Source organism: Hoplias malabaricus, chromosome X2, assembly GCF_029633855.1.
Source record: "Hoplias malabaricus isolate fHopMal1 chromosome X2, fHopMal1.hap1, whole genome shotgun sequence".
NCBI classification, from domain to species: Eukaryota; Metazoa; Chordata; class Actinopteri; order Characiformes; family Erythrinidae; genus Hoplias; species Hoplias malabaricus.
In genome coordinates, this window is record NC_089819.1 from 53,071,207 (window position 1) to 53,084,274 (window position 13,068).

At 47.9% G+C, this 13,068-nt stretch overlaps 1 protein-coding gene across 2 annotated transcripts in view; it reads right to left on the reverse strand.

Annotated features, from left to right (window-relative positions):
* LOC136676958 (N-acetylgalactosamine-6-sulfatase-like) overlaps window positions 1–13,068 on the reverse strand; it is a 37,461-nt gene that overhangs the window by 6,545 nt on the left and 17,848 nt on the right. For both annotated transcript variants that reach the window (XM_066654275.1, XM_066654276.1), the window contains 3 exons: window positions 12,379–12,515; window positions 11,719–11,821; window positions 4,552–4,673 (listed from right to left, as the gene is read on the reverse strand). In XM_066654275.1, coding sequence (XP_066510372.1) covers window positions 4,552–4,673; window positions 11,719–11,821; window positions 12,379–12,515 — 362 coding nt within the window. The remainder of the gene's footprint in view (window positions 1–4,551; window positions 4,674–11,718; window positions 11,822–12,378; window positions 12,516–13,068) is intronic.

Consider the following 13,068-nt stretch of genomic DNA (forward strand, 5'->3'; position numbering starts at 1 on the left):
GACCTCAATGCAAAACTTCGCAGGTCAAATGTATTCACCCGAAAGTCATGTGAATCTCATTGAAATGAATGGAATTTCGCACACGACGCAAACCCAGCGCGACTGCGACTTTACGGTGGGTGAAGCCGGGGTTTGATGCGCTTTGTGGAAGGACTGTGCTGGAATGGAATGAGGCTTTACCCACCATCATCAATTACACTGAAGTAGACATGGACTCAGATTAGCAACACTCTGACTGATGCTTCCTGTCTGATGCACTGTTATTGTGGCCCAAGACTGATGTCACTATCATTATTGTTATTATACTGTAGCATATTGACACTTAACTGGTGATGCCTTAAATTTCTATCAGTAGTTTGATCAGAGGAGGATGGATCCCTTTGTGAGTCTTGGGTCCGTCCAAGGTTTCTTCCTTGTGGTGTGTTCTCTCTGTGTCTGCGTGGGTTTCCTCTGGGTGACTGTCTGTGAGGAGTGTGGTGTGTTCTCCCTGTGTCTGCGTGGGTTTCCTCCGGGTGACTGTCTGTGAGGAGTGTGGTGTGTTCTCCCTGTGTATGCGTGGGTTTCCTCCGGGTGACTGTCTGTGAGGAGTGTGTTGTGTTCTCCCTGTGTCTGCGTGGGTTTCCTCCGGGTGACTGTCTGTGAGGAGTGTGTTGTGTTCTCCTTGTGTATGCGTGGGTTTCCTCTGGGTGACTGTCTGTGAGGAGTGTGTTGTGTTCTCCCTGTGTCTGCGTGGGTTTCCTCCAGGTGACTGTCTGTGAGGAGTGTGGTGTGTTCTCCCTGTGTCTGTATGGGTTTCCTCCGGGTGACTGTCTGTGAGGAGTGTGGTGTGTTCTCCTTGTGTCTGCGTGGGTTTCCTCCAGGTGACTGTCTGTGAGGAGTGTGGTGTGTTCTCCTTGTGTCTGCGTGGGTTTCCTCCGGGTGACTGTCTGTGAGGAGTGTGGTGTGTTCTCTCTGTGTCTGTGTGGGTTTCCTCCGGGTGACTGTCTGTGAGGAGTGTGGTGTGTTCTCTCTGTGTCTGCGTGGGTTTCCTTCGGGTGACTGTCTGTGAGGAGTGTGGTGTGTTCTCTCTGTGTCTGCGTGGGTTTCCTCCGGGTGACTGTCTGTGAGGAGTGTGGTGTGTTCTCCCTGTATCTGCGTGGGTGCCACTGTAGCCTTCGGCTGTTCGCTTTGGGCTTTGATTAATGATCTGTTATGATACTAATTATGTACAACGTCAGATGTAAAAAGCCCTATATAAATACATTAGGATTTGATTTGAATGAGCCATGGAAGAGCTTTGTCTGGATGTGCTAGTGTTAGATCGTAATGTGCTGTGCTGGTCTGGGATTTGTAAGTGTGGTAGGATGTGATGGACTAGGTTGGGATGTACCGTATTGGATTTAGATGCGCTATATTGGATTGCGTCATGCCATATTGGATTGGGATGGACTGTATTACGCAGGGACATCCCTTTAATTTTTTTTAGAGTGCGCCATATTGGACTGAGGCATGCCATATTGGATTGTGTTGTGCCATGTTGAAGTGGGATGGTCTGTATTATACTGGGATGAGCCATACTGATTTGGGAAGTGCTGTATTGAATTGGGATGAGCTATATTGGATTGGGAAATGCCGTCTTGTTTCTGGGGTGTGCCATATCAGATGCGTTGAAGTGGGATGGTCCGTATTATGCTGGGATGTGCCATATTGGTTTGGGATGTGCCGCACTGAATTGGGACGGACTGTATTACTCCGGGACCTGCCGTGTTGAATTGGGATGGACTGTGCCATGCTGGGATGTGCCTTGTTGGTTTGGGATGTGCCGTACAGAATTGGGATGTGCTGTCATCCTGCCACAGGACTGGAGGTATGTGTACAGACAGGCTCTACATCATCTTAAGTGGCTCTTTAGGTGCAGACAGAGATTAATGAGTGTGGGCCGCTCCAGCTGGGAGCCCAGGGAGCACAGGGCCTACAGCCTGACAATGGGAGAGAGAGAAAGGGGGAGAGAGAGGGGGAAAAGTGGGGGTGTAAAACCCATTCAAGCACTTGCAGAGATGTCTCCCTCCACACACACACACACACACACACATACACACACACACACACACATGCATTGCGGGGATGGGGAGGGTTTAAATGTGTGACACTACAAGGCTGCTCTGTGAAAGGCAGCCAAATAAATTCTCCTGCGTTCAACACAGTTATCGATTTCTTGGGAGAATGCCCCCCCACCACCACCACAACTCGCTCCAGTCCAAAAAAAAAAAGGGATAGAGAGATCAAAAACAACATTAATGTTTAATTATTCCATCTCCCTTCAAGAGAGAGAGAGAAGGAGTGAGGGAGGAGGCAACAGGGAGCTGAAGAAAAAACTGAGACGAAGAATAGAAGAAAGAGTAGTGGGGAAAAAGGAATGAGAGAACGGAGAGTGTTTAAAAAGTGAGAAGAGAGAGAGAGAGAGAGAGAGAGAAAGAGAGAGAGAGAGAGAGAGAGAGTACTTTGGTGTGCATGGGTATGAGATGCCTTTACAAGATAAAAGGGAAGATTGTGATTGTGGGCAGGGAAGAGAGATAATGAGAAAGAGAGAGAGAGAGAGAGAGAGAGAGAGAGAGAGAGACATGAGGACAGATAAATAGTGTGTGTGTGTGTGTGTGTGTGTGTGATAAAGTGAGTTTGAGAGAGAGAGATAGAGAGAGAGGGAGGGAGGAAAGGGAAGTAAGAGGAGGGAGGGGCAGATAAATTAAGAGATTGTGAGAGATGTGTGTGAGAGAGAGATAAAGTGAGTTTAAAAGATGGAGAGAAAGAATAAGACATAAATAACAGGGAAAGAGAGCGAGAGAGAGAGATTGATGGAGAGAAAGGAAGAGTGTAAAGTAAGAAACAGAGAGAAATATAAAATAAATAAATTAAAGGGAGAGAAGAGAGAGAGAGAAAGAGAGAGTGAGAGAGAGAGAGAGAGAAAGAGAAAGAGTGAGAGAGTGAAAGAGTGAGAGAGTGAGAGAAAGAGAGTGAGAGAGAAAGAGAGAGATAAATGAGATAGAGAGAGAGAGAGAGAGAGAGAGAGAGAGAGAGAGCCTAGAGGGATTTCAACAGCCCGAGGGATGGAGGGCTAATCTTACTGAAGAAAGCAGCTGAAGGCAAACAGAGGCAGAGCGGCCGGTCGGTCAGTAAACAGAAAGCAGTGGAGCTGGAGGTTGAGGGTTAAATGTGTTCCTTCTTCAAAGAGAAGCACAGCATTACAAGCAGAGTTCATCAGCCACGGACGCTGTAAACACGTTACGCCTTCTAATGCACCAGTCCTCCTTACACATTCATGACTATCGGCTCAGTTTTCCATCTTGGTGACCTCTGCTTTCTTCGGAGTGCGTTTAACTCTGACCGCACCGCGCTTGGATGACCGCGAGAGTGTCCATTAACCAGCGGCTCCTTCCATCTCCATCAGAGCGATCAGTCTCGCAATTTTATCCGCCGTGTGCAGATAGCGATCTTTAAAAGGTGCTGTTTGCAATCACAAAGAGCAGCGATTAATCAGTCTTCTTCAGACTGCGCCGATCAATCTGCAGCACATGGCCAGCGCCAGAATCACTATCGATCCTATGGATCCAGTCCCTCCACACCACCCCCTTCTCTCATCCCTCCTTTCTCCAGGAGGCAGATGAAGAAGGCACAGACAGCAGCAGGAACAATCAGTCCACGGTGTTGACCAGTAGATCATTACCGCCTCGACGCATCATTTACTTATAAACTCTGTAATATTCATATGATCCAAGCTAACAGAGTGCAGTATGGGTTCTATAATAATGTGACAGATTGTAATACATTACAGGAAGCATAGGGGGCAGTATGGCTTCAGGTATTTACTGTCGACAGTGCTCTGTGCCATCCAAGGCCAGGACAGCAGAATGGAGAATGTTGTACCTGGTATCTGGAACCGGGTACTGTTCCATTACCTGCTCTCTTGCGGTTCCGAGTGAGTTGAGCGTGTATACCTTGCAGAACGCTAACTGGCCAAAGAGAATCTACGTTTTTGTATAATCTCCATGTCTTTTGAAGAGATTCAATTGTTATTTGGATCGATGTCCAGTGAAAGAATCCTGTGAGAGCTGTAGTGTAGGTACCACGCAGTGGAAAAGCACCACAACTAGCTTCACTTTCTGGGTTGGGAAGGTTGGACGCTAATCACTGTGTGTGCAGTGCTAGCAGCACAGGTGTCTGTCAGCTGATGTGACAGATCTGGGCAGTTCTCCTTCAGCGTGTTGAACTAACCCTAGCAACAGTTTGAAAAGAAGCCGTAACAAGTGGCTTCTATTGTTTCACTGCAACCTACAGAAAATCTGCAGGAGGTGTAATAGAATTATTAGTTAATAAATCATGCAAGAGTCAACAGATGTCTAGCCAGGAGCCGCTGTGTGGTCAGAAACTGACGACTTGACGCGGGATTAGCAGATGGCTACCACAATCTGTGTATCAGTAAATGGTCTACAGCCTGTAACTGCACACTTAAAGGGACATGAATCAAACTGGATGTTTCTTTAAAGAGAAAACCATCACTAACACCTTAAGTCTTACCTGATTGGGTATTTCTCTCCAGGGTCCCGCCCCAGGTGGAAGATGAGAGGCTGCATGGTGTGTTCCTGCTGAGTGTGTGTGGTGACCCCACTGACCTCCTGACCAGGACAGAAGTTTATTCCCTGTGTGAGAGAAGAGGATAAAAACACTGAGCGCTACACGTCCACAACACGGACAGACAGGAGTGACCAGGCACTGACGGCGCTGGAGTGCCCTTCAGGAGAGGATTCACTTAAGAGCAGTGATGGATGGGGACATGCCGTGGAACATCAATAACTCTGTGTCTACGAGCAGGATCAACATCCACATCACAACAAACAGGCCAGCAGACAGGCTGCAGTGTGTGTGTGTGTGTGTGTCTGTAAAGAGCAAACAGTCCTAACTCAAAATGTCACACAATATTAGACAGCAAAAAAAAGGTGTTTTGCTTATTACATATATTTATCAAAGCTGTTCAATGAAAAACACAATTTTTATGCATTTAGTTTACGACATCTGAACACAGCAGCTGTGTGAAAGTTTCATGTGGTGTGGTGTGTTCTCCCTGTGTCTGCGTGGGTTTCCTCCGGGTGACTGTCTGTGAGGAGTGTGGTGTGTTCTCTCTGTGTCTGCGTGGGTTTCCTCTGGGTGACTGTCTGTGAGGAGTGTGGTGTGTTCTCCCTGTGTCTGCGTGGGTTTCCTCTGGGTGACTGTCTGTGAGGAGTGTGGTGAGTTCTCCCTGTGTCTGCGTGGGTTTCCTCCGGGTGACTGTCTGTGAGGAGTGTGGTGTGTTCTCCCTGTGTCTGCGTGGGTTTCCTCCGGGTGACTGTCTGTGAGGAGTGTGGTGTGTTCTCTCTGTGTCTGCGTGGGTTTCCTCTGGGTGACTGTCTGTGAGGAGTGTGGTGTGTTCTCCCTGTGTCTGTGTGGGTTTCCTCCGGGTGACTGTCTGTGAGGAGCGTGGTGTGTTCTCTCTGTGTCTGCGTGGGTTTCCTCTGGGTGACTGTCTGTGAGGAGTGTGGTGTGTTCTCCCTGTGTCTGTGTGGGTTTCCTCCGGGTGACTGTCTGTGAGGAGTGTGGTGTGCTCTCTCTGTGTCTGCGTGGGTTTCCTCCCACGGTCCAAAAACACATGTTGGTAGGTGGACTGCCGCCCTGTGAAAGACTGACGCCCCCTCCAAGGTGTGTTCCTACCTTGCAACCAGTGATTCCAGGTAGGCTCTGGACCCACCACAACCCTGAACTGGACAAGGGTTACAGACAATGAATGAATGAATAAATGATTTTCAGTGGACAGTGACGATTTATGAAAAAGCCCTTAAAAATTCAGATAACACATTTGAATAAAATGCTCATGAATTAAATGGCCTAGTTTTTTCGTATATGCATCTACCTGCTGCTAACACTGCAGGGCTTCTGTCTATGTGTGTGTGTGTCTGTGTGTGTGTGTCTGTGGCTGTGCGTGTATCTCAGGGGGTGGTCAGGAGTGTACTCTTCCAATATTTTGAAGTTCTCTAGACAAGCATGCTCTAGTAAAGATGTGTGTGTGTGTGTGAGTATGTGCACCAGGGGACAACTACTAGGCCTGAGAAGGGCAAGGGGCTACACACCCTCACACACATTCACACACACTTCAGAGCAAGAGTTCAGTCCCCTGTGATCTAGCCTGACACTTCTTGCTCTGTTTCATTCTCTCCATCTCTCTCTCTCTCTCTCTCTCTCTCTCTCTCTGTGTGTGTGTGTGTGTCTCCCTCTCTCTCCTATCCCCTTTTTTCACTGATCTTGGAGGCATGAAACAATCAAAATCCCACCAGACTCTGAAAGAGGGTCTCTGAATGAAGTCAAGCAGGAGAACTGCAGCGCTGTCTATTAAAGAGCCCATACCTTGGAAAACTAATACAATGTTTTGAAACAGTGGCACTGTAAACACAGATAGCGTTTCAAATCGTACCCGACGTTTCCCGGTCCCAGAGTGGAACAAAGCTGCAAAAATGGCCTGATTTTTATTTACACGTTTGGTGATGTCACCCTTCAACATCCAGTGTTTCTATGTATCTGCTGTTTCAGCACTGAGCAGGTAACTACAGCCAATCAGAAATGAGTTCATTACCATATATCAGTCTTAAAGGAACAGTCATAAAATCAGTCTGTTTAATTCTACAACACACAGAGAGCTAAGCACACTGTTTGTTAAATCTAGGAGGAGTGTGGTGTGTTCTCCCTGTGTCTGCGTGGGTTTCCTCCGGGTGACTGTCTGTGAGGAGTGTAGTGTGTTCTCCCTGTGTCTGCGTGGGTTTCCTCCGGGTGACTGTCTGTGAGGAGTGTAGTGTGTTCTCCCTGTGTCTGCGTGGGTTTCCTCCGGGTGACTGTCTGTGAGGAGTGTAGTGTGTTCTCCCTGTGTCTGCGTGGGTTTCCTCCGGGTGACTGTCTGTGAGGAGTGTAGTGTGTTCTCCCTGTGTCTGCGTGGGTTTCCTCCAGATGACTGTCTGTGAGGAGTGTAGTGTGTTCTCTCTGTGTCTGCGTGGGTTTCCTCCAGGTGACCGTCTGTGAGGAGTGTGGTGTGTTCTCTCTGTGTCTGCGTGGGTTTCCTCCAGGTGACTGTCTGTGAGGAGTGTAGTGTGTTCTCCCTGTGTCTGCGTGGGTTTCCTCCAGATGACTGTCTGTGAGGAGTGTGGTGTGTTCTCTCTGTGTCTGCGTGGGTTTCCTCCAGGTGACTGTCTGTGAGGAGTGTAGTGTGTTCTCCCTGTGTCTGCGTGGGTTTCCTCCAGATGACTGTCTGTGAGGAGTGTAGTGTGTTCTCTCTGTGTCTGCGTGGGTTTCCTCCAGGTGACCGTCTGTGAGGAGTGTGGTGTGTTCTCTCTGTGTCTGCGTGGGTTTCCTCCAGGTGACCGTCTGTGAGGAGTGTGGTGTGTTCTCCCTGTATCTGCGTGGGTTTCCTCCGTGTGACTGTCTGTGAGGAGTGTGGTGTGTTCTCCCTGTGTCTGCGTGGGTTTCCTCCAGCTGCTTTTGTACTGGCTGTCTGAAACTGTCCAAAGGTGTGTGTGTGACTGGATGAGTGTGTGATGCCCTGAAATGGACTGGCCACTTGTCCAGGGTGTTCTCCTACATCACGCCCCATTGATTCTGGATGGGTTCCGGACCCACCGCCACCTGGATCAGAATGAAGTGGTTACGGAAGTTATTACTGTGTTACACACTGTGTTGCCGCCAGGAGGAAGGATGCCTTTGAGGATGCCTCTTAAGAAAATGACTCACGGAACACGTTGCTCATCAAAACCTTTTCTGAAATACCAAGCCAGGAGCTAAATAAGTTCTTTAAATGTCAATTCTTTATATATTTCAATAGCACGCTGCAAAATTGCACTAAGTGCTTTGGGTAAAGAGCCACGTTCGCAGGCGAATCCTTAACGTGAACGAACCCCGCAACAAGCTGCCAATCAAAGCCCGTCATTAATAGCTTTCTGAACCAAAAATCATAAAAGAAGAGACATATACATAATCCAGCCATGCGTCTAATAGCGGGGCCGGCGCGAACCACAATAAACTATTTCATTTTTTCATTTTTCTCCTCCTCCTTCGACTTCTGCAGCAGAGAGAGCATCGGATGCAAAAGCACTTATTCTGTGAAATTTCTCATTTCGCACTTGACTGACCCTCGTGGCTTTGGAGAGGAAGGCGCCTGCGTGACCGATACTATTAAGCCATCATTTCGACCAAGTTTAAGAGCAAACAAACCAGGAGGGGGGAAAAGACGGCTGTTTTAAAGAGGAGCTCGGAAAAAAGCTTAAAGAAAAAGCCTAATGTCTCTGACTCTCTCTCTGTCTCTGTCTCTGTCTCTCTCTCTCTGTCTGTCTCTCTCTCTCTGTCTGTCTCTCTCTCTCTCTCTGTCTGTCTCTCTCTCTCTCTCTCTCTCTGTCTCTCTCTCTGTCTGTCTCTCTCTCTCTCTCTCTCTGTCTGTCTGTCTGTCTGTCTCTCTCTCTGTGTGTCTGTCTCTGTCTGTCTGTCTGTCTGTCTCTCTCTCTGTCTGTCTCTCTCTCTCTCTGTCTCTCTCTCTCTCTCTGTGTCTGTCTGTCTGTCTCTCTCTCTCTCTCTCTCTCTCTATCATCCGAATCTGTTTGAGTGTCAAGATGAGGGTCAGGACTCAAAGGTCACTTGTGGTCTCCAAAAGCCACCAACAAAGCCCCCAAAAAACACATTAACCATGAGGTGGAACGACCCCAGCCCTCTGCTCTCCTCTCTTTCTGCTTTTCCCTCTCCTTTCTTCCTCTCCTCTCCTCTCTTCCCTCATTCCCTCCCTCTCTCTCTCGTTCAATCTTCAAAATCTATTTCAGTAAAGCTCAGCGGGAAGGCGAGGGCCAGGACTCAAAGGTCAGATTGTTTGGCAATCTGTGAAGGCCCCCAGTGAAGCCCCCAAAAACACATTAACTGTGAAGATGGAACAAGCCCAGTCCTCTCCTCTTCTCTTCTCTTCTCTTCTTCTCTCCATACTCTACTCTCTTCTCTTATGTTTCCTTTTATTTTGTCACTATCACTACTCTTCTCCTCTCACCTCCTCTACCTTCTCTTCTCTTCACCTGCATTTTCTGTTCTTCCTTCCCTCTTCTCCTCTACTCTGCTCCTTCATCTCCTCTCCTCTTTTCTTTCCTCCTCTTCCATCTCCTCCCCTTCCTTTTCCTCTCCTGTCCTCTTCTCCCCTCCTCTCTTGTTTCTTTTCCTCTCTTCCTCTCCTCTGCTCTCCTCTCTTCTTCTCCCCCCTTCACCTCTCCTCTCCTCCCCCTTTCTCCTCTTCTCTCCTCCTCTCCTCTCCTGTTTCTTTTCCTCTCCTCCTCTCATTTCTCCTCCTCTCCTCTGCTCTCCTCTCTTCTCCCCTCTCCTCTTCTCCCCTCCTCTCCTGTTTCTTTTCCTCTCCTCCTCTCATTTCTCCTCCTCTCCTCTCTTCTCCCCTCTACTCCTCTCCTCTTCTCCCCCCTTCTCCTCTCCTCTCCTCTCCTCCCCCTTCTCCTCTCCTCTCCTGTTTATTTTCCTCTCCTCCTCTCATTTCTCCTCCTCTCCTCTCCTCTTTCCTCTCATCTCCCCTCCACTCCTCTCCTCCCCCTTCTCATTTTCTCCTCTCCTCTGCTCCCCCTTCTCCCCCCCTCTCCTCTGCTCCCCCTTCTCCTCTACTCTCCTCTCCTCCCCCTTCTCCTCTCCTCTCTTTTCCTCCTCTACTCTCCTCCCCCCTTCTCCTCTCCTCTTCTCTCCTTTCCCCCTCTCCTCTCCCCTCTCCTCTCCGATGCACAGCCAATCGATAGACAGCTCACAGGCAATCAGCCGCCATTATTTGTGAAGTTCCACTCCAGTTCACATGAGCTGATAAAGGAGGCGCTATTGATTCTGTGGTCCTCCAGGAGAGAGCAATTTAAGAGGCCGATGGGCCATAAAACAAACTTGCAGACGACAAGCCCAGGACCAGGCCCTGCTCGAGGAGTGACATGCAGAGGACGCTTCCCAAGGAAGAAGAGACACGTCTGTCTGTCTCTTCCTCTCTGTCTCTCGCTATCCATGTCTTCTCTCTTTCTCCCTCTCTCTCTCTCTTGCTCTCTCTCTCTACCTTTCAGTATGTTTCCTGCACCGTCTGCCACTCGTTCTCCTTCTTTCTTTCCATCTGTACCTCGAGATCCCTCTTTCTCTCTTCTTTCTCTGTTGCTCTCTCTATCTTTCTATTTCTTTTTTAAACTTTCTCCTACTTTCTTCCACTTCTCTATAATCCTTCTGTCAGTTTCTCTTTCTGTTCTTTCTCTCATTTCTCTCGATTCTCGTTTCCTACACACACTCCACACCCCTCTGTTTATCTCCCTCACCCTCGTGCTCACTCCCTCCACTTCTCTCCCAGGTTCTTTCTCTCATTCTCCCACCCTTCTTTAAGTCTCTTCCTACCTCTCTCCTCGTCCCTCATTCATTATTTCTCTCCATCTCTCTCCTTTACTTCTCACCCTCTTCTCTGTCCGTGTCTCTGTCCGTCTCCTCTCCCTCAGTGTGAAGGATGGCCGTGGTGCAGGCGGCTGACAGATGATGCTGGAGTGTGCCCTGCCTCATTAATATTCATTAGTGCCTGATCTTCAAGGCTCTTCTATAAGGCGCCGCTGATGCAATGTTTAAAAAGAATACTTCCCATGAATTGAAGGGATTTCTGTTGTTAGCTCTTAAAAAAACACACATGACACAGCGCAGAGTTTACACACACACACACACAGAAAGAAAGCGACAGAGAGAGCGAAAGAACACGGAGATGGCAGAATGTGGAGTGAGAGAAGCAAAGACAGAGAGAGAAAGAGAGAGAGAAAGAGGAGAATGATAGAGAGAGATCATGAGAGAAAGAAAGATAGTGAGTCAGGAGAGAGAGAAACAGAAGGATGATAGAGAGATCATGAGAGATGATGAGAGAAAAAGTGAGTCAGAAGAGAGAGAGAGAGAAACAGAAGAATGATAGAGAGAGATCATGAGAGATGATGAGAGAGAGAGATGGTCAGTCAGAAGAGAGAGAGAGAGAGAGAGAGAGAGAGAGAGAGAGAGAAACAGAGGAATGATAGAGAGAGATCATGAGAGAATAAGAGATAGTGAGTCAGGAGAGAGAGAGAGAGAAACAGAAGAATGATAGAGCAATCATGTGATGATGAGACAGAGAGAGAAGGAATGAAAGAGAGAGATCATAAGAGAGAGAGAGATGGTGAGTCAGGAGAGAAAGAGAGAGAGAGATCATGAGAGATGACGTGTGAGAGAGAGATGGTGAGTCAGAAGAGAGAAAGAGAGAGAGAGACAGAAGAATGATAGAGAGAGAGATCATGAGAGATGACGAGTGAGAGAGAGATGGTGAGTCAGAAGAGAGAAAGAGAGAGAGAGCGAGAGAGAGAGAGAGAGACAGAAGAATGATAGCGATCATGAGAGATGACGAGAGAGAGAGAGAGATGGTGAGTCAGGAGAGAGAGAGAGTGAGAGAGAGAGAAAGAGAGAGAAACAGAAGAATGATAGAGAGATCATGAGAGATGATGAGAGAAATGGTGAGTCAGAAGAGAGAGTGTGAGAGAGGGAAAGAGAGACCGACAGATGGGGAGAGTGAGAGAATAAGAAAAAGAGAGATGGAAGGACAAAGAGAGAGTAACAGACAGACAGCAGGTGAGAGAGACACAGATGTAGAAAGAGCTCATTAGTCGTGACCTTGTTAAACTCCTCCCATGAGTTACTCCAGGTCCAGTAGTGGGCCTTATAGAGTCCGAGCCGCAGCGCCATCATCTGGTTGCCGCGGTAATAGAAGACAGCCCTGCACAGAGAGAGAGAGAGAGTGTGTGTGTAACAGGATTGGAGTGTGTGCTGGATCTCAGTGATAAACTCACCCCGCACTGCAGGACAACAGCTTCATCCCATTACCACTGGAACACCTTATTCACCCGGGTGGTCTCTCCCTCTCCGCACCCCCCCACTGTTTCTCTCTCTTTTCCATCAGAATTTCTTTCTCCGTTTCCTTCCTTCTCCTCTCCTTTATCATTCTTTCACTTGCACTTTCTCTTTCTCTCTCTCTCTCTCCATAATCCCACTGTCGCACATTTTATAACATTCTTTCACTCTCTCTGTACCCTTTTGACCTCACTATACATCAGTATCTCTCTCTCTCTCTCTCTCTCTCTCATATTATTGTGCTCTACCTCTCTCTCTCTCTTTCTCTTTTCTCTCTTTCTTTTTTTTTTTTTTTAGAACTGTCTAGATCTATCCTACTGGGTACAGAAGTGTGATGGTCAGGGTCACTGCCCCTGTGGCTGTGGAGGTGTGTCATACATAATGGAGTGTGTGTGTGTGTGTGTTGTGTGTGTGTGTTCACACCTGTCCTTCAGTGTGTTGTTGAAGAGGGTTGGACTCAGGTCCAGGCCATCAATGACCCGATCATCAGGGGCAACGAGCCCAGCCAGAGAGAGAGCAGTGGAGAAGAGATCCATCACAGTTCCAACCTGAGAGCTGACCTACAGAACAGAGAGAGACAGAGAGAGAGAGAGAGAGAGAAGAAAGAAAATGAGAGGTAGTGAGACAAACAGTGAAGAAAACAAGGGTGTGAAAGAGTAAGAAATAAAGAGTAAATATGAAAGAGCAGGTGACGCAAAAAAGAAGGAGACACAGAGAAAAAGCAAGACACAGCAAGAGATGGAGAGGGAGAGAGTCCTTATGGATGTTAAGAGTGGAAGGGAATGAGAAAAAAGGGAGAGGGAGAGAGAGAGAGAGAGAGAGAGAGAACCACAAAAAAGAGACAGTGACAAAGACAAAAAGAAAAGAGGAAGAAATAGAGTAAATATGAAAAAGAAAGAAAGGAAGGCATGGAAAAGAGCAGATCGACAGCAAGAAGAGGTTCTTAATGAAGAGAAGAGGGGAAGAGAGAACAGAGTGAGAGAGAGAGAGAGAGAGAGAGAGGGGTCCAGCTGAGATTGAATTTTGTGGCTATAGTTTAGACCCTAAAGGCTGAGCTTTGGAAAGACTGATCACAGCAGAGACTCGGGATCATATTGACTCTGATATTAGACA